This window comes from Podarcis cretensis (assembly GCF_951804945.1).
Source record: "Podarcis cretensis genome assembly, chromosome: 3".
Classification (NCBI taxonomy): Eukaryota; Metazoa; Chordata; class Lepidosauria; order Squamata; family Lacertidae; genus Podarcis; species Podarcis cretensis.
In genome coordinates, this window is record NC_137172.1 from 92,710,543 (window position 1) to 92,731,658 (window position 21,116).

The 21,116-nt window shown below is 43.5% G+C and overlaps 1 protein-coding gene across 3 annotated transcripts in view; it reads right to left on the minus strand.

Annotated features, from left to right (window-relative positions):
* Positions 1-5,023: 5,023 nt before the first annotated feature.
* Positions 5,024-21,116, minus strand: part of MLIP (muscular LMNA interacting protein) — a 62,690-nt gene continuing 46,597 nt past the window's right edge. For 2 of the 3 annotated variants that reach the window (XM_079970409.1, XM_079970407.1), the window contains 6 exons: positions 19,533-19,661; positions 18,281-18,469; positions 10,330-10,383; positions 8,676-8,835; positions 7,114-7,154; positions 5,024-5,346 (listed from right to left, as the gene is read on the minus strand). In XM_079970409.1, the coding sequence (XP_079826535.1) occupies positions 8,677-8,835; positions 10,330-10,383; positions 18,281-18,469; positions 19,533-19,661 (531 nt within the window). In that variant the 3' untranslated portion in view covers positions 5,024-5,346; positions 7,114-7,154; position 8,676. The remainder of the gene's footprint in view (positions 5,347-7,113; positions 7,155-8,675; positions 8,836-10,329; positions 10,384-18,280; positions 18,470-19,532; positions 19,662-21,116) is intronic. The other variant, XM_079970408.1, reaches the window with a different exon arrangement.

Consider the following 21,116-nt stretch of genomic DNA (forward strand, 5'->3'; position numbering starts at 1 on the left):
TGTGATGTGGAAAACATTTGGACTTTAACCATTAGTCAGAGATGTTATAAAATGCCCTGTTTACACAAGATTTTTACACAAGCCGCTGAGTATCACATAAATACTGGACACAAGGTCCGAAGAAATAAACAGAAATCCTTTCAGATAATTGGAACGATAAACAACTGGGCACATCAATAGAGCTGAGCTGTAAAATACTTTTCTAGAAAGCTACATCTGATCTCACCATTATTACGTATAAAGTATCTTCGATAGTTTATGGGTCTATCTCTGGCAAGATTAAATGCTGCACTGATGCCATCATATCTTGAAATACATGAAAATACTCCTACTCAGTAGGCTAATTCAGTACATTTTTTTATGCCTGAGGCAGGTTAGGAAATCTCTACACATATACAACAAATCAAGGTGGATACTACCCAAGGCTGGCCTAAATGTTTTGACAGTTGAGGCAGAAAATCTCTCACACATACCGCTCCCCTCCCTGTAAAAATACAGCCAATTAAATAAATAATATCTTGCCCTTTTAGAACACCCCAGAATCAGTTGCCTGAGGCAACTTCAAATATAGCTGCAGGAAAGCAGTCTTCGCTAGGCATGCAAAGATTCAATGGAAATTGAAATTTCACATGGCTGTATGAGTCAGAAAAACTGTGCCTGGGAAAGCACAGGAAACAAAAATTGATTGAAGAGCATTTCATCACATCAGACAACATTATTTTTAGCCACCAAACCCAGATACTGTTGATTTTTCACAATAATGCTTTTTGCCCAAGAACATAGAAGTTAACTGTTTTAGAGCTTAAAGCGAAGCTACATGAACATAGAATAAGATCTGCTACTAATATTTGGCAGTTCTGCATGCCCATCACCATTTTAATGTTGATCATTATTGCTATATTGAATTACCTGCCAAAGGGAGAGGAATGCCTACTGTGAACCTATTGACTTTGAGGCACACTTCTCAGATTACTGTCACCCTCAAGGCAGGCAATTATAACCCAGTCTTAATCACAGTCAACATCAGTAGCACAATACATGCACTCTTATGTTGGATGGACCTGAGGTTCTAATGCCTTCTATTCTTAGATACTGCCAGGGCTTTTTTTCAGCCAGAACTCACCAAAAATCAGTTCCGGCACCTCTCAGGTGGGTGCTACTGCCATTCTAAGAGAATGAGGGAGGCGTTCATGGTGAGTTCTAGCACCTCTTTTTCTAGAAAAATAGCACTTGGTTAGTATACTTCTAGCTTAATATCTCACCAGTGTTACTTGTTGCTTACTGGCCAAACTACATGTTACACACAAATGCATGCAACTCTAGACCCATAGCCATTCTGAGAGAGAGAAAGCCACATTCAGGGTGAGAAGGTTGTGTCATCATGGGATCAGCTTCAAATCCTCATATCATAAATTCAAAATTTATCCCGTTTTTGCTCAAACTCTCATGGAGCAGCCAGAAGGGCCTCTCCTGGCAAACAGCTTCTTTTTCTCACAGCAGCAATGCAAGCCAAGAACATGTGTGTGAACACCCCAAGCATATTTGCTGTCCCCAGGTGCATGCGGAAGGGCAGGTGAAGGAAACGTGAACTCCTCTTTTGCAGAGCAAATACCTCAGGTTGGGGCAATCAAAACAGAGAAAACCTGCCCCTTATCTAGCCCATCCAGCAGTCTCCCACTTGGCATTTTTGCCTGTTTGGAGGGCCCTCGAGGAACTACTGTACTGCCCAAGGTGAGTGCTGCAATGTGGGGATGAGGAACCTGCACCGTGTATATACTACAAAGCCCACCATCCATTAACATTTGACCATGCTGGCTGGGAATGATGGGAGATAGAGTCCAACAGCATCTGGAAGTCCATCAGTTCCCCATCCCTGACAGAGTAGCTCATACCTTGTACAGCATTCCTTGACAATTCTGATATACCTGGCAACACTGAGTGGATAAGTGACAGGCAGCAAGAAGTGATTCATTACCTCATCTCGTGCTAATGATGATGATGATGATGATGATGATGATGATGATGATGATAATTTATTATTTATACCCCGCCCATCTGGCTGGGCATCCCCAGCCACTCTGAGCGGCTTCCAAAAAAATATTAAAATACTCTAATACATCAAACATTAAAAGCTTCCCTAAACAGGGCTGCCTTCAGATGTCTTCTAAAAGTCTGGTAGTTGTTGTTCTCTTTGACATCTGGTAGGAGGGCGTTCCACAGGGAGGGCGCCACTACCGAGAAGGCCCTCTGCCTGGTTCCCTGTAACTTGGCTTCTCGCAGTGAGGGAACCGCCAGAAGGCCCTCAGTGCTGGACCTCAGTGTCCAGGTAGAACGATGGGGGTGGAGACGCTCCTTCAGGTATACTGGACCAAGGCCGTTTAGGGCTTTAAAGGTCAGTGCCAACACTTTGAATTGTGCTCGGAAACGTACTGGGAGCCAATGTAGGTCTTTTAAGACCTCTGGAAGCAGTTTTTCCTCTTCAAATAAGACTGTGAATGTGTGCCTACCTCATTCTGCACTGCATTTTGTTCTGTGAGCTGCCCAGGGAACTTATGTAATGCCACAGCTCCATAAATCCAGTAAAAGGAAAACAACCATAAATTTTATATCATACAAATGTTCTTGTGCAAATAAGGACTTTCAGATGTGCAGGCCAGCAGCCGAAAATCCAAGTTGTTGCAAACATTGTGCCATAACCTAATTAAGCATGCTAAATGCCCATTAAAATCACATGTAGTTTAATTGAAGCCTCGTTATTTTTACATTAGCTTTAGGAGTATATTACATGGATTCTCACTGAGACTTTACCGCTTAAGCAATTGCCATAAAACGTAATGACACATATTTCTACATTTTCAGCGGTTAATGAAACACCTATTAGCTACTAAAGCACCTGCACATTGACACACCAAACATAAACCCTTGAAATATTCCTCATTTCCAATGGTGTTTTTTCCAGAATACTGACTGTTGGAGGGCTGTTTGCATAAATAAAGACTCTTACAACTGGGCTAGAAAATCAACAATCACACTGTCTCTGCTCTACATAAACACCATTCATATAAAGCACATTTCCACCCCAAAGAATCTTGTAAACTGTAGTTTAAGGATGCTGGGGATTATAGCTTTGTGATGGGTAAACTACAGTCCCCAGCATTCTCTGGAAGGAGGAGGTGTGCTTTAAACGTGTGTCATGTACAAAGCCTGAATTCCATCAGTTCCTCTGAGCATACAATGGGTGTTAGGTTGATGAATGACTACACCTCTTATCACATTTGACATTTTGCTCCCAGAATCTGTCTTGCACTGCTTACCTTTTACATTCAATGAAAACAAGTGATAATGATTTTCCTAGGGAGAACTATGTCAGGTACAGCTGGGGAAATTGATGTTTGAATACTACCCCATTAAACTTTTTTCCCTTTTCTTTTGCAGGGGAAATACAAAACTGGCACAGTAAGGATCAGCCAGTATTTTTCCATGTGCAGGAAGGTTTTTGCTTCCACCAATTCTCCACCTATCCTTGGGATACATTCAGAAATAGACCTGTAACCTGAACAGGTACAATGCAAGAAAATCTTGTTCATTGGGGCTAATGAAAGGTAAAAAGGTAAAGGTACCCCTGCCCGTACGGGGTAGGTACCCCTGCTCCACCCCGACTCTAGGGTTGACAGACTCTAGGGTTGTGCGCTCATCTCACTCTATAGGCCGGGAGCCAGCGCTGTCCGCAGACACTTCCGGGTCACATGGCCAGCGTGACAAGCTGCATCTGGTGAGCCAGCGCAGCACACGGAACGCCGTTTACCTTCCCACTGGTAAGCGGTCCCTATTTATCTACTTGCACCTGGGAGTGCTTTCGAACTGCTAGGTTGGCAGGCGCTGGGACCGAACGATGGGAACGCACCCTGCCGCGGGGATTCAAACCGCCGACCATGCGATTGGCAAGTCCTAGGCGCTGAGGTTTTACCCACAGCGCCACCCGTGTCCCTGGGGCTAATGAAGCCTTTCTCAAATGACTGGGACATTCTAGGTTGTGCCCAGTGATTACGACTAACCCAGGTCCATTCATTTCAATGGGCCTTTGCTGAGTAGAACATCACCAAATATAATCCTGTGTTTATCATTTTCCAACTGAGGTCAGACTACTACACATTTCTCATTTTCCATCATACAGTAGTTTTGGCAATCACCTGTCTTGGGTTTGTCTTATCTTGTACCATTTCATATTGTTCAATCAGTTTTGTGTAGGCTTAGAGCTGTCTGAAAATTAAGAAATTATTTGTGACATACTGTAATAATCAGCTTCCAAAGGTATAGTCTGAAAGCAGGTGAGTGTAGCACTTCCTGAATGTCAGCACGTTAGTGCCTGGAACAACATGGATGATGCCTTGGACCCCATGTCAGATGAAAGGTGCAGGGATATAAATGAAAGAAAATAAAAAATTAAAGGCTTACATGTCTTTAGAAGCTTATCGAAACTGATTCTCTCTCTCTCTCTCTCTCTCTCTTTCTCTCTCTCCATTTTCTGATACTGTCAGGAAAAAACAGTCCTTGAATGGGAAGAGGAAAAGGTTGGGCACCTGAATCTGCTTGCAGAAATTATTGTGTACAAACCTTGTCACCATCTGGATGTTTCTTAAGCAGCTAGGAGGGTGGCAACACAAGATTGGGCCTTTTCTGCAGTGGCCTCCCACTTGCGGAATGCTCTCCCCAGGGTGGCTTGCCTGGTACCTTCATTACATATCTTCAGGCATCAGGCAAAAATGTTTCTCAATAACTAGGCTTTTGGTTGATTGAACATTCTAAAGCTTTTAAAATGTGTTTGTGGGAAAGGAGTTACCAATTTATTTTTGTTTTATTATGTATCTGGTGTTCTCATTTTGTATTTTTATGTTGTGAACCTACCTGAGATCTTTGGATGAAAGGTGGTATATAAATTTAACGAATAATACTAAATAGAGTAACACAACTGACAAATCCTTCTGACCAGTATTCAGCAGGCATAAATGAGTCACACAAAAAATGCTTTATACAATATACAACTCAACTTTATTTCATTTCAAAATGTAAATCGTTTTCTGATCAGCCGAAGCTGATTTTCTAGGCAACATGCATTAAAAACACTTCAGGAAGTTATACAGAATTTTTCAATAATCATTTCACTGTATATTCACTGTCGAGTTCCTGATTACTTGTGGTATGCTACTGATATTTTACAATGAATACAGAGAGAGGCCATTTTTAAGCTGCAACACTTCAGCTCACTTCAGCATAGATCTCATGTCAGCATCGCAGCAGACTGGTAAGTAGCATTCCCTACAATTAACTTCTAATCCGAAATCATGTCTGAAGAGAGAGAGAGAGAGAGAGAAATGCCACAGACTGAAACTGTATCTAATAATCTCCATCAATTGATGTTCCAATTTATAAACAATTAGAACTGGATTACCAAGTAAGATTTTACTAAGCCACTAACATACAGATAATCATGTACACAAGCCATTGGATATTTGTGAAAAGGATGTTAAATTCACTATAAGAACCTGAAATGGAAGGCACATTAACATTTTAAGTGTAGTGGAAAGTGATCTGAATATATATGCGCAACCCTAAAAAATTATGTCTTGGAATGCTTCAAATGTATGTTCAAATAAATTCCTAGATTTAGGCACCATAATCCTCTGTGCATATATTTTCTCAGATGTAAATCCAATGGAATTAAATTGGGCTTAGTCTGAAGTAAGAATGCACAGTATTGTAGCCTTACACCTGTCTTCATCCTAAAATGATGCACTTGAGAGCATCTTATGCTCCTTTTCAAATCCTTATTCAGGGCTTTGTCAATTAATACAGCTCAGGTCCAGCGTACATTAGGGACTACCTGAACCCTTATAGGTAAAGGGACCCCTAACCATTAGGTCCAGTCGTGGCCAACTCTGAGATTTCGGTGCTCATCTCGCTTTATTGGCTGAGGGAGCTGGCGTACAGCTTCCGGATCATGTGGCCAGCATGACTAAGCTACTTCTGGCAAAGCAGAGCAGCGCACGGAAACGCCATTTACCTTCCCGCCGGAGCGGTACCTATTTATCTACTTGCACTTTGATGTGCTTTCGAACTGCTAGGTTGGCAGGAGCAGGGACCGAGCAATGGGAGCTCACCCCATTGCGGGGATTTGAACCGCCAACCTTCTGATCGGCAAGCCCTAGGCTCTGTGGTTTAGACCACAGCACCACTGCGTCCCCTAAGTCCATGTGTTAAGACATGCTAATTTATCACAAAAAATATGAATGATACCTTCTGACCCTCAAGTCCTAGGCTCTGTGGTTTAACCCACAGCACCACCCGCGCCCCTGAACCCTTATATCCCAGCTTGACTGTATTATTAATTATTATATATGAACTTTATATACAGTTGTATCTTGGAAGTTGAAAGGAATCCATTCCAGAAGTCCATTCAACTTCCAAAACGTTCAGAAACCAAAGCATGGTTTCTGATTGGCTGCAGGAAGCTCCTGCAGCCAATTGGAAGCCACTGAAGCCCCGTTGGATGTTTGGCTTCCAAAATAGTTCACAAACTGGAACAGTCAATTCCGGGTTTGTGGTGTTCAGGAGCCAAAACGTTCAAGAACTAAGCTGTTCAAAAATCAAGGTACGACTGTACAGTTCTTCATCCGAAGATCACAGGGCAATTTACAGCACAGCTTTATCACTGAGATCAAGTTGGTGAGACTCATCTGACAGTGACAAGAATCTCAGACTTTCATACGATTGGCTCAGTCCAATGGCAATTCAGGAGGCAACTTCTGTTTTAACCTTTAAATGTCGGATGAAAACTTTTCCAGCTTGTCAAGATAATGCCAGAAGTTAAGAAATCACCTTTCTGTAATATCTGACTATCTACAATATTGCTGTACACCACTTTGGGTTTCTTTTAATGAACTAGCATCATACAAACATTTTTAATAAATAAATAAAATTTATAATAGCTGGTGACTTTGAAGCTTAATAGGTACCACATAGCATGTATTCAGTAGTATTAAATTCCCTGTTGTATCCATTAGACACAGAAGTGACAAAAGAGCAATTATGAGATTAAGGAGGAAAACATAATAACTGTTCCAGCTCCCAGACAGAACATCCCACAAGTGACAGCCCTGGTAGGAAAGAGAAGACAAGAAAAAGACCTAAGTACACAATGCCTAATTGTCCTTGTGGGTAGCCTGTATGAATTGTGTATTGTTTTGTAATGATTTGTTGGGTCTCTGGACCGTAATAAAGATTGATGAATTGTCCTTGTGGAATTTATTGCTGTAGGATGCTGTGATGGCTGATGAGTAGGGATGTCAGGGAATTCAGCTGGAATCAGGAGTGGAAATGGCTGCAATTCACATGCTCATCTGAGGTCAGGAACAGAGATCAAGCAAATGAATATGAGCAGCATTAGCCATGGGTTTTTTAGTCTGCCATTGACATTGTTTTCTGCATTGTTTCCCTTTCATTACTTTTGGCCATTGTGGATAGTGAGACAAACAACATAGCTTTCAGTGGAAGTCAAATTGTAGTGGATCATAGAACTGTAGAGTTGAAAGGGACCACGAGGGTCATCTAGTCCAACCTCCTTGAAATGCAGGAATCTTTCGCCTAGCATGGGGCTCGAACACACAACCCTGAGATTAGGAGTCTCGTGTTCTACTGACTGAGCTATCCCAGCTGTCAGAATCAGTGCCAACTGTGATGAACACAAAACAGGATGCCTCCTTACAGTCTACCCTAGGAACTGCAACTGAAGCAACACATCTTAACCAACACAGGAAAGGGGTGTGTTGTCCAGAGTGCAAGCATGCTCATATGAATAAATAATTTTGATCCATTATCAGTAGAGAATGTCTACAGTGCTGTGTTGTTAACATCGCATGAAACATCCACCTGTGACGATGTCCCTTTTTGTTAATAAAGGGTATTATTTTACACAGACAGCCTATAATTATTTCAGAGATCCTGGAGGCTAAAGACTGATGCACTAATTCATTGATGAGAGTCTACGAGGTCTTTATTAGGCAACTTCTGCAACCCATTTGGAGGGTCATCAATGTTTCTGTTCTGAGTGCAGAGAGCAAGATGGCTAGACTCTGCTGCTGGACCTCCTGCCATGTGCCTTGCATTACATATTGAAAATGTGGGTCATGAACAGGAAACACAGTATTGCAGTGGTCAGAGAAGGTTTTCGCAACCTTGGGTCCCCAGATGTTGTTGGACTACAACTCCCATCATTCCTAGCCAGCATGACCAGTGGTCAATGATGATGGGAGTTGTTGTTCAAGAACATCTGGAGACCAAGGTTGAGAAAGGCTGGGATAAAGTATTGGTCTAGAACAGTGTTTCCCAAACTTGGGCCTCTAGCTGTTTTGGGACTAAACTCCTATCATCCCTAGCTAGCAGGACCAGTGGTCAGGGATGATGGGAATTGTAGTCCAAACACAGCTGGAGACCCAGGTTTGGGAAACACTGGTCTAGATCCTGGGAGATCAGGGTTCAAATCCCCACTTAGCCACAAAGCACACTAGGTGACCTTGGAGTAAGTCATACTCAGCCTCATCTACCTCACAGACCACTGTGAGTACCATGCATGCCACCTTGAGCTCCTTGGGGGAAGCTAGGATAATAAACAAATCTACCTTAGGTGGTTTTTGCAAAAACGTTCTCAAAATCTCCTCTTGGTAGACAGTGAGCTCTGCTGTGAGGACTGCCGTTGTCTGGAGCGTTTCCTCTGCTTAGATCTTTGTTTTCCTGGTAGGGCAGCAAATCCAGCTTGTTTTGTGCTCTAGCAGAACAAAGCTGTAAAAGTTTCCAGTTAGAAAGAATATTGCTATTCTGAACACAACACAGGTATGCTTGCCTCTCTCTTTTTCCTCTTCAAAAAAACAACATAGCTTTTAGAAGTTTTAGAAGTTTTAAATTTGGGGAAACAGAATAAAGGCTTCACTCTAGAACAAACTTCCCCCTCCTGCCATAGCTGAGGAAGAAGTGTGGGAGGTGAGGCTCCGGACAGCCATGGCATAAGAATAACATGTCTACATCAGGTCAGCCATCCACTCAGCAACAAGAGTGTTGGCTGCAGTCTCCTTGTTCAGCCACAAAAAAGGTACAGGCATGATTTCCCCTTCCCCTTCTATATGATTAATTCTATCCCACCTATCGCCATGCCGTGACCACCATTATTTTCATTTATAGGCACAAGTGTGTAATTTGTGTGCCATTTAGTGCTCACACATATTACACAGTTCCTGAAGCTACTCCACTGACTTCCGATAAACTAACAGGTGAAAGTCAAGGTTTTGACTTTAACCTATAAAACAACTTGTGACCACGATACCTGGAGGAGTGCCTCTGCCCCTACTGTCCTGTCCAAGCATTGCACTCCTGGCTGTGTCACTATCTTGGTTGGAGGAAACCAGGAAACCAACTATCTTGGTTGGAGGAAACCAGGTTGGAGTGCCTTCTCTGTGGTGGCCCTCTTTCAATATAGAATTGCCTCCCTTGCAGCTCCAACAAGTGCCAACACTTGTTAAACGCAGCACTTGTTAAAAACATAGTAAAGGTAAAGGTACCCCTGCCCGTACGGGCCAGTCTTGACAGACTCTGGGGTTGTGCGCCCATCTCACTTAAGAGGCCAGGGGCCAGCGCTGTCCGGAGACACTTCCGGGTCACGTGGCCAGCGTGACATCGCTGCTCTGGCGAGCCAGAGCCGCACACGGAAACGCCGTTTACCTTCCCGCTGGTAAGCGGTCCCTATTTATCTACTTGCACCCGGAGGTGCTTTCGAACTGCTAGGTTGGCAGGCGCTGGGACCGAGCAGCGGGAGCGCACCCCGCCGCAGGGATTCGAACCGCCGACCTTTCGATCGGCAAGCCCTAGGCGCTGAGGCTTTAACCCACAGCGCCACCTGCGTCCGTTAAAAACATACCTTTGCACTAAAGCATTTCCTGGTGTTTTATTGTTAAAAGTTAATTAATGGTGTCATTCGGGTTATCGGCTGCATTTTACTCATACCATTGCAGTTTCCCTGTTGTGTTCATTTATATTTTTAAATATGTACACTTCCTTGAGCTCTATTGTCATAGGAAGTATTTGAATGCCTTTATAAAAAAGTAAAATAAATAAACAGATCAAAGGATTTAACCCATGCATGTGAACCTGTCATACAAAACAACCTTTTCCCATCTACACCCTCTCCTGATTTTCATTCTTACATTGCGTCAACAAGAACAAATCTGAGTGAGCAGTCATAACCTTGCATGCATTTAGAAATGCAGAATGCTTTACCATTACCTCTTTGGAGCTGAGTGCTTCATTTTCTGGAATGGGCACTATCGGATGAGTGGGCTGCAAAGAGAGGAAATGTCAAGAGCGTTACAAAGCAGACACTGCAATGGCACTTAATGGCATTTCATGAGGGGTAAACACTTGGCGTATTGCAAATTACACTGAAGATAAATGTTCAGATAAATGCCCATGAACCCTGCATGACAGTTTGATATCTGAAAAACTCCTCTCACTGCATTGTTAGCAGAATGCCCATCGTTAAGGCAGACAGCATGCATGTGCGGGTCTGTGTACTGTACTTTGAAGATTTTGAAAGTGTGTGTCTGCAGCGCATCTCAATGTGCACTGTGTACAGGCACTCAGAGACACCCCGATACTTTGCAAGAGTCCCATCAGTGGTGGACAATCTTCCAAAGGTTGTTTGGGGTAGTGGTGAAGGTGAGCCGCCCCCCCCCCCATAACAGTAGCCTTAAAAGTTGTGCTTCACCCTTTCCACAGGATTAAATAAAGGAACATATTCACTTGTGGAGACTGTTGGAGGATGGGTGCTAAACCAGTTTTCAGTCTCTGGTGACCTCAGCCACCCACATAGCCCCAGAGAGTGCTAGCTATATAGTGATCGCCACTAAAAGGTAAAGGTACCGCTGCCCGTACGGGGTTGCGCGCCCATCTCGTTTAAGAGGCCGGGGGCCAGCGCTGTCCGAAGACACTTCCGGGTCACGTGGCCAGCATGACGAAGCTGCTCTGGCGAGCCTGCACCAGTGCAGCACACGGAAATGCCATTTACCTTCCCGCTATAAAGCGGTACCTATTTATCTACTTGCACTTAAGGGTGCTTTCGAACTGCTAGGTGGGCAGGAGCTGGGACTGAATGACGGGAGCTCACCCCGCTGTGGGGATTCGAACCGCCGACCATACGATCGGCAAGTCCTAGGTGCTGAGGTTTTACCCACAGCGCCACCCGCGTCCCTGTGATCGCCACTAGCTTAGATTAATTTATTTTTTTTAAAAAATAATATTTATTCAAATTTTCAAGATACAAAAACATTTAAAGCATAAACAAACAAAAACAGAAAAAAGGCAAAAGAAAAAAAAGAGAGAAAAGTATACAAGATTCAAAATAACTTCATTTCATTATCTTGTGTCTTAGACCTCCTCATACCTCCCTTTTTTGTATTCCAATTTAATCATTGTTTCAGCAAATTCTTCCCATATTTATCAAAAAAAGGAATAATTTATCTTAACAATCTATTTCAAATTTATCAATATTATCTTTAACTTTACCTTTACTTTCAGAACCATATACTTTTAAATTTAAACTTTAAATTATATTTATACTTATTATCTTCAAATCTTTCTACTAACGCCAATTATTTCCTTTCCGCCACAGTCTATTATTTCGCAAATGTTACTCAGAAATAGCCAAATATATAAAAGAAAGTTCTCTTCTAGTTTTGTCCATCGTCCCTTTCTTCCTGGTTTCGGGTTGCGTCCGTCCTTTCTTCCATTTAATCTTAATTTTCAGTCCGGTGTTCTAATGTCTGAGGCTCTCAAGTCACTTCCATGCTACCTCTGCGGATTTTCTTGCTCCTGGTTGTGATACGACGCTTTCTTGTCCCTTGTTGAAGTCTTTCATACTTTCTTCCCCTTCTCCTTGGGGAGTGAATCTCTGGGAAGTTCAATACAGTCATAGTCTCCATTTTCATTTGTCAGGTTGTTCTATTCCCCCCAGTTCCACTCCCCATTGTTGAATTTGTAATCCAAACGGTAGTTGCTCCAAAAGTACTTATTCTCTTGTTTCACAGTCCCACTAGAGCTAAGAATCCCCTTAACTCCAGAAGTTTGCAGACACCCTTTGGATTCAACGACATTAGATCTCTCATTTTGTAACTTTTGAGGTATATTAACAATCTCTTTCATCTCCCACTGCCCTTGGGTTTGCTTTAAGTCAGTTTCCTGGGTCAATTGTTGTAAAGTTTCACTCTCTTCTTCTCCTGTCAATCCATACTTTCTAGCTACAGCAGTCATGGCATCCAGTTTCTCATCTACCAAGTTCATATCCTCCTGCAGCTGCTGCAGCATAGCATTCACTTTAACAAGGGCAGCAAGAAAAACTTCCTTCCTGCTCATTTTTAGTCAAGGTCAAATATCTGGTCTCACGTTGATTTCCACAGCTGTTATGTCTCTTTGTGAACTGCAACAAAGAAACTAACAAACTCCCTCTAGAGGGCAAAACTTCTGTTAAGCTCCATCTTTAAAATGTATCAAACAAAGGAGAATTTACTTTCAATTTTCCAATACTTTGTTTCCTTGCAACAAACACAAGCAGAAAGCGACATTAAAGTCTATTTGTTTCTCTTTTATTTCTATCTATCCAAGTCCGTTTCCTTCAAAGAATCTGTCCTGACATCCCGTCCCCAGGTTGGGGGCAATGGAAATTTATTCCTTTACTTTCTATCTGCAGGATTAGATAGTCAAAGTTCTTTTACCCCCTTTCCTCCTGCCGTCAAGGGGGTTTTAATGGTCATAAGTGCCGGAAATTTCAATCTTTGAATCAAATTCAAGGCTAATTAGTTTGTACGATCTTTGCTTCAGTCTGTTTACAAAAAACGGGAGGCAGACTTCCTTTTTATACCTTCCCGCTTCGTACCTAATTCAAAAAAAAATTTTTTTTCTTAATCCAATCCTCCGTTTTTACTCACGGGTACTTGTTTAAAGTCCAAATGTCATCAGGAAAAAGCCGACGCTCTCCGTCGATGGCTATGCGGCTTCCCTCCGTGAAAGTAGCAGTCGGTTCGTTTGCACCACGCTGCTCACCCCACTTCACTCCGGAGCCCTAAAAAAGGGTTTCCCGGCGAGTAGGGGAGGCACTCACGGTGCTCCGCCGAACCCTACGTCCCCAGGCTCCTCTGCCTGGGGTTTCTAGCGGGTCCCCACCTTCGCCGCGGTGGGAAGACCCAATTTTCACGGAGCCCGTTCCTCCAGTCGGAGGAACTCCGCCATTCGACGATGGCGCCAACCCAGAAGCTAGCTTAGATTAATTTAAAAGGGAATTAGATCAGCTCCTCTGTCTATAACAGCCTTCCCTAGGCTTAGGATGTCTCTCGATGTTGTTGGGTATCAAGTACAAGGTGATGAGAGCTGTAGCTCAGCAACATCTGGAGGAACCAAGGATGGGGAAGGCTGGTCTGTAACTGAGGGTCTTCTTGCCTACATTGAATCCTCATGTTTAGAGCTTTCACTTTGGGGGTTTTCCATAACCAGCTGTTTTGTCCCCTGCTAGAAATAGGTTGCTAATTTAGATGAAGTTTAGTTGCAATTCCCTCCAAAGAATAAAACCCCATATCCAGAAAATGTCAGCTTGAAATACTTAGTTTTTATTCATATGCAAACAACCCATTTGTTTCCAGGGAGGTTAGATGATATTCCATTAAGGAAACATTGACCCATACTTTCCAATGCCTTTTCCTTTTCACAAAGGTCTGATTTTGTAGGAAGGGGAAGGGGGGGTGCTTGCAAGAATGCCAAATCAACTTTAATTTCTCAACCTGAATTTGCCGACATGTCACTGAATCCCACCAAAAAGGGGGGGGGGAAGAGTCAGGGAACACCCACTCTCAGCTCTAACTCCAAATTGTTGGAGTTAGAGTAGAACCTATACACATACCATTTGTATGCAGCTAAGGACCGTGCTGAGAGTAATATGAGTGTAGGTATGTCACCAGTGGCTCCTCTCTCCCTGACCTCCCTCACCTGCCCCAATAAACCCAAGTGTTCCTTCTCCTCCTTGGGCATCTTAAAAGGCTTTCTGACGCTGTTCTCTCTAGACCAGCAATTCCATGTCAAAACCCTTGACACTTAAGCTGCAGTGCCAGAAGATCACAAAATAGATTAATTAAACCTTTATTCCTCTTGCATGAGAGAATGAGTCATGTTTACTTTCCATATTTTTAATGGTATGGTAGATCACCTGCTATCACTCACAGCAGGAGCGTGGGGCTCTTTGAACGACTGTCTTTTTAGCTGTGGGAGGTTTTTTCATTCCCAATAGGAACTATGTGACCTTGACATCAAATTCTACCAGTTGGCAACTGGCAAATGCCATAGCAACAAGACTGTTTCCAACATCTTCTGTTTCCCACATATTTTCTGTGCTATTTAGTGAGGCTAACATCTCTTTCAAACTTTCCTTCTCCCTAGGCATTTAAGACATGCAGATCTGTTTTGTCCTGATGTGAAAGGAATGCAAAAACATAAACTTTACACACAAATTTGAAAGGCATATCCAATTTATTTCTTAGGTAAACTCAATTCTTTCAGGCTGTGTGTCCTGTCTTACAGAAATCAGGCCTTTGTTTGAAAGCTGTCCGGTTCAAGTCCTTTTCAAAATAAAGAACCATCTTAAGGGAGACTTTGAAGCTGCCTATCAACAGTCAGTCAGTACGACCTGGTCAGGAGGTCACAGCCTTAATCATCATGATGAGAAGCACTTCTTTTTACATTATATTACAGGCTTAGTCATGCTGGCCACATGACCCAGAAGCTGTACGTCGGCTCCCTCAGCCAATAAAGCGAGATGAGCGCCGCAACCCCAGAGTCGGCCACGACTGGACCTAATGGTCTTTACCTTTACAGTGGTACCTCTGGAACAGAATCCATTCCGGAGGTCCGGCTGGATCCCGAGGTTTTTGCAACCGAAGGAGAAGAGTTAGACCGCTTCTGCTCATGCGCACACAGCGGTAGATGGTAGACTGCTTCTGTGCATGCGTGCATGGCGAAACACTTCCAGGTTTGCTGCTTTTGCAACCCAAAGTTTATGTTACCCGAGGGTTACGTAAGCCGAGGTGCTACTGTATTCATTTCCAGATTTCTCCTGGTGTTTTGCCTGTGTCTGCTTTTTAACCAAGACCAAAACAAAAATGCCATATGCAGAAAATGGTGCCACTCCACACAGGCAAGCAGGTGTGGGAAACCTTTGACCCTCCAGATGTTGCTGAACTTCTCCTCCCATCAGCCCTAAAGAGCATGGCTCAGGATGATGGAAGTTGTAGTCCAGCAGCATCTGGAAAGCTAAGGTTCCCCCACACCTGCTGCTCTTTTGCATCATCTGCTCTTTCAAGGCTCTGCAAACAACAACAACAAAACTATGCAGGCTATTTAATTCTTACATGAAAGCCACTTCCATCTCACTACACACCAGACATTTACAGGGCACCCATACCCCCCCCACACACACACCCTGGGAGCAGGGGCAGATCTACTATGGATCTAAAAGTATGTTTTAATAGATCTAATGTTTTAAGCATGTTTTAATAGATTTAATAGACCACCATCTGTGGTGAAAAAACGATCTAAAAGTATGTTTTAATAATGGAACAATTAGATTGCTTTTCACCACAGAGGGTCACATAGCAGGCTCAGGAACAATCAACTAAACAATCCATCGGTCAAATAATACAATGTTTTTAAAAAGAACAAAGCCCACAACAAATAGGTGTAATGTTTAAATCTGCTTCCCTGCAGATCCCTCTGTTTGGTTCCAAGTCCTGCCCTCTGCAGCAACAGAAAATAACTCTACTCCAAGCTAAACATAGCCAACTTATTCAACGTGACATCCAAACTAGGCAAATGTATAACTTGTTTCAGTCTAGAAATGTGCATTTTGTGAAGTGGTTCTGACTGACATAAGGATGTTGGGGTGAATGGCTCAAATGTGCTGTAAATCTGAACTTTTAAATTAGTCCTTTGCACCTCTACGACAATGTGCATTACTGTTACATCTAACAACAACAACAACAACAACAACGTATGCACCCCGCCCACCTGACAGGGTTGCCCCAGCCACTCCGGGCAGCTTCCAGCTTTGCCGGTAACCTCCCCTTTCCCTGCACGCCTGCCAGCTGTGCCCCATCAACCATATGGCTGGTGGGCGTGCAGCTTCCTTCTCAAGCCTCCGCTGGAGGAGAGTGATCCCCGCAGAGGCTTGGGGAAATGTCAACAACTCTGGGAAAGGGGGTGGGGCCAGAGGGATCTTTGCACCATGGCACCGGATATGCTTAAGATGGCCCCGATACAAGGCATAAAAAGACGCTTTCTCACCAAATTAATTTACAATGGCACTCACAGGGTATATATATATATATATATATATATATATATATATATATATTCTTTCTAAATGAAGAATTGCTTTTTCAAAAGCAAATGAAAAATACCTGAATCCGTTCAGCTTAAGCAGGTGTGTTAATGCTTCATGAATGCTGAAGGTCATTTTGCTCAGTGAATCTTGCTCTCTAGTGGTAGAATGATCACAGTACTACTTACCTAGTTAATTCAGATTTCATTGTAGACACAGCAGAAGGTTAATTTAAAATTCAACTCATGTGAGATAGTTTGAGAAAACGCCTGGGATATATTTTTAATGATGCTGGAAAGACTGCACTTTTTATTGAAAAAAAAAATCTCTAAAGCTAATCAGAGATCAAGTGAAATTTAGATCAAGATCAATGAAATTTAGCTCTGCCATGCTAGGATATCTACAGTTTCTGAAAATGAATGGGGTGGTATTCAATTATGTTTTACACAGAGTGGACCCACAGAAATTAATGAAAAAGACTAAGTTAGATCTAGTAAGTCTACTCTGAGTAAAACTTGATTGAATACCACCCGAAGAATGGAATCATAGCACATGAATTTAAAAACAACAACATAAGAGCAACCAAGCTTTTCTGGGACACTCACATAATTTTTAATTCTGGTCTATGTGGTCCAGAATTTGACTTAGTGTTGAATCTGATGATATTATATACTCCACAAAGATGCTTCTGGAAATAGCATCCTCGTGGTAACTTCTCCTCCCACCCCATAATATTTAGCAATGCTCCCCACATGATAGGGCATTTTCCCCAGCCCTGCATTCACATCCCTGTCAGCCAATGAGGCTGCCTTGAGGAAGGCAGTGAAATTCACAACACAGGGACGCTTGTTTTAATGCTTTTTCATTTCACAATATTTGAAGACGCTTATTAGAGGCTGCATATAACCTATTGATGTCAAGTACCTGCCAAATAAGTGTCCTTAAAGGTAAAAGGTAAAGGCAGTTAAGTCCAGTCACGAACGACTCTGGGGTTGTGGCGCTCATCTCACTTTACAGGCCGAGGGAGCTGGCGTTTGTCTGCTCTGCGGGGCCTTTTTTCCAGGTTATGTGGCTAGCATGACTAAGCCGCTTCTGGCGAACCAGAGCAGCACACAGAAATGCCATTAAGCTACTTGCACTTTTTGGTGTTCTTTCGAAATGCTAGGTTGGCAGGAGCTGAGACTGAGCAACAGAAGCTCACCCTGATGCAGGGATTCAAACCGCTGACCTTTTGATCAGCAAGCCCAAGGCTCAGTGGTTTAGACCACAGCACCACCCACGTCCTTACGTGCTTAAAAGTGCTATGTTTTTGAAACTGCCCTGATTTGTTGTGAAGCATCCAGGTATGGTTCTGAATACCAGTTGCTGGGGAATAGCATCAGGAGAGGGCTATTGGCCCTGCTGATGGGCTTCACACAGGCATCTGGTTCATAAATGGCTGCTTACCTGGTCACAGGACAGGCGGCTCCAAATACTTACCCCCTGGGAGCAGTGCCTGATTTAGGCGGTCAGCCATTGGAGAACTCCTAGGCTAGCTGCTAGGGAGTACTGGGATTTCCCGCCATCTGTTTATCTGAATCCTGGCCAATCTGGCCAGGCAAGTGGGCAGGGTTTGGGAGCCAATAAAGGCCGTCTGCGTCTGACCCCGGGCCTTTGGTCTGGTCCAGTCGGGCTACTTTTATGTTCTTATGAAACCATTTGGCCAAAGGGCACTATATCAATGCATTCGTATATAGAATTACTTTGTTTTTAGAATTGCTACCTCAAAAACCTTTGCCCTTCATTAACACAACAGAAACACCAGGGAGAGACACTTCTCACCTTGTTATACAAAGTATTGCGACGGTAAGGACTATAAGAACTGTCATGGATGTCGCCAAAGATGGAACCCAAATGATTGAATGGACCAGGAGTTAGAAAGTCAGCATGAGAGAGCCCCTGTGGGTGCAATGGGGACTTAGTAGGAGAGCTCAGTTTAGTATATAAATAAGGATGGGAAAGAGATGAATCCTGGAAGAAAGAGAAGCAGACAAAGAGAATGGTTAATGGACAACCCAAGAGGCCCAGAGGGGATGCCCAGTTCGCTTGACTTTGTACGATTAAGAATTCACTTGTTATTTCTGTATGGTTTTGTGGATGTTAATACGGTTACTGCAGCAGATACAGTAAAGGACTGCAGTTTATTATAATATGAAAGATGGGCTCATATCAGCAAGGGAGAATCTACTATGTTGCCTCATGCCCCTGTTGGATTGGACACAATTGTTCTCAAGTTGTTTGGATAAGGAAGAAAAAATAGTTAATGTAGCGGGACAAGGAGTAGCTGGTGAATGTCTGATTTGCTTCATCCGAGGGTGGCATTAATGGATACCTTCCCATGCTATCCTCACAGCAACCCTATGAGGCGGGTTCATCTGAGCTTGGTGGCTAAGTGGGGTTTAGGGTCCAAGTCTCCCCATTCTCACCAACCCGTGACACAAAAGTGGGGAGGCACACAGCACAAGGACATCAGCATAGGAGGGGGGCAGTTCTTATCAGATATGGGGGGTGAGTGGGAAGAGGGTTTGGTTCAGGGATGGTTTGTTATTTCCACTGTTAAAAATATCCACCTGCATAAAAGGTAAAGGTAAAGGTACCCCTGCCCGTACGGGCCAGTCTTGACAGACTCTGGGGTTGTGCGCCCATCTCACTTAAGAGGCCAGGGGCCAGCGCTGTCCGGAGACACTTCCGGGTCACGTGGCCAGCGTGACATCGCTGCTCTGGCCAGAGCCAGAGCCAGAGCCACACACGGAAACGCCGTTTACCTTCCCGCTGGTAAGCGGTCCCTATTTATCTACTTGCACCTGGAGGTGCTTTTGAACTGCTAGGTTGGCAGGCGCTGGGACCGAGCAGCGGGAGCGCACCCCGCCGCAGGGGTTCGAACCGCCGACCTTTCGATCGGCAAGCCCTAGGCGCTGAGGCTTTAACCCACAGCGCCACCTGTGTCCCATCCACCTGCATACTTAAGACAAATTCAGCTACATTGTTCCAGTAAGAAAATTTCAGCTGAATTAGGAAAAGAAAGAAGCTTTACCTGTTCAGTTTGGAGGCCACCGGTTTCTTCTAGGTACTTTCTGAACGGGTTTGGTTGGGCAGGTTCCTCTTCCTTTAACGTTATTATTTTTGCTTTCACCATTGTTGGACGAATGACACCAGGCTTTGTCTAGTTTCCAGGAAAGAGAAGTAGAGAGATACGTTTGTGTGTGTGAATTGTGTGCATGTCTTGGAAAACTGCATACACTGGTACCTCGGGTTACATACACTTCAGGTTACATATTCTTCAGGTTACAGACTCCGCTAACCCAGAAATAGTACCTCGGGTTAAGAACTTTGCTTCAGGATGAGAACAGAAATCGTGCTCCAGTGGCGCGGCAGCAGCAGGAGGCCCCATTAGCTAAAGTGATGCTTCAGGTTAAGAACAGTTTCAAGTTAAGAACGGAACTCCGGAACGAATTAAGTACTTAACCCGAGGTAATACTGTACATTCTTAGATTTTAACTTGCCACGCTTACATGTCATAAAGTATAAAGATACATTCGTTACTTCTCAATGAGCATCCCTTCTTACCGAAGCCAAGAACGGTTAAGTATGAAAGGGAAACTGCTGCACTCGTCCACCCTGATGCGTTTGTGGCACAACCAGTATAAATCATAGCTGAAAACCACCTTTGGCACATGAGACATTGCTGGTCTACAACTCCCATCATCCCTGAGCGGTTGTTGCAGCAACTGGAGAGTCAAAACTTCCTTTTTCTTTTTCTTTTTCTTTTTAAGATCGTGTATAAAACCCAACCCACAAGGCATGCTGAGGCATTATTTATTTATCTTATTTACACATGCATACACGTCCGGGTAAATAAAAATGTCTTAACCTGGAATCTAAAGGCTTGCAAAGTAGGAACCAGTGGAACCTCTTTACCAGGGGATTCCAAAACCAGGTACCACCCCTGAAAAGCTTTGTCCTTTGTAGCATCGCAGCCCAAAAATGGAAGGCACCAGGGGCAGGGCCTCAGTGGAGGATCAGAAGAAGACTCGGGCAGGCTGTGGTACCTCGCGAACTAGATATAGCCTACTAAAAGTGAACTGTGGCATGACAGGTGTTTAAGCCATCTGTTTCACTGTCCCAGATAGGTAAGCTTCTTCTCAAGCTCCCCTAGTGGAATACATTTCACTTAGTGCCGTGGTTCCGAACCCCCACCCCTGGACACTTTGAAAAATTGTGGGGGTCTTGGAAGATCTCTTAATGATTTTGCTGCCTGTTGTAGCAATTGTAATACACTATGCTAGATGCTGGGTGATTTTTAACTGCAGTTTCACAGACACACTTCAGACCACCTGTTGCACCTACTTACTACCAACAAGGTAAGAGAAAGGAAGGGAAAGTTTGCATCTGTATTGGAATTTTTAAAAGGTGGAGAAAGAGAAAGGGGGAAAGAAAGGGGAAAGAGAGAGAAGGAGAAGGAGAAGGAGGGAGAGGGAGAGGGAGAGGAAGAGAAAGAAGGAAGGAAGGAAGGAAGGAAGGAAGGAAGGAAGGAAGGAAGGGAAAGAAAAATAACTTTCAATGCTTTTTCTGTCATTCTCCTACCAGGGCTATATTTCACTCAGGAAAATATTAATAG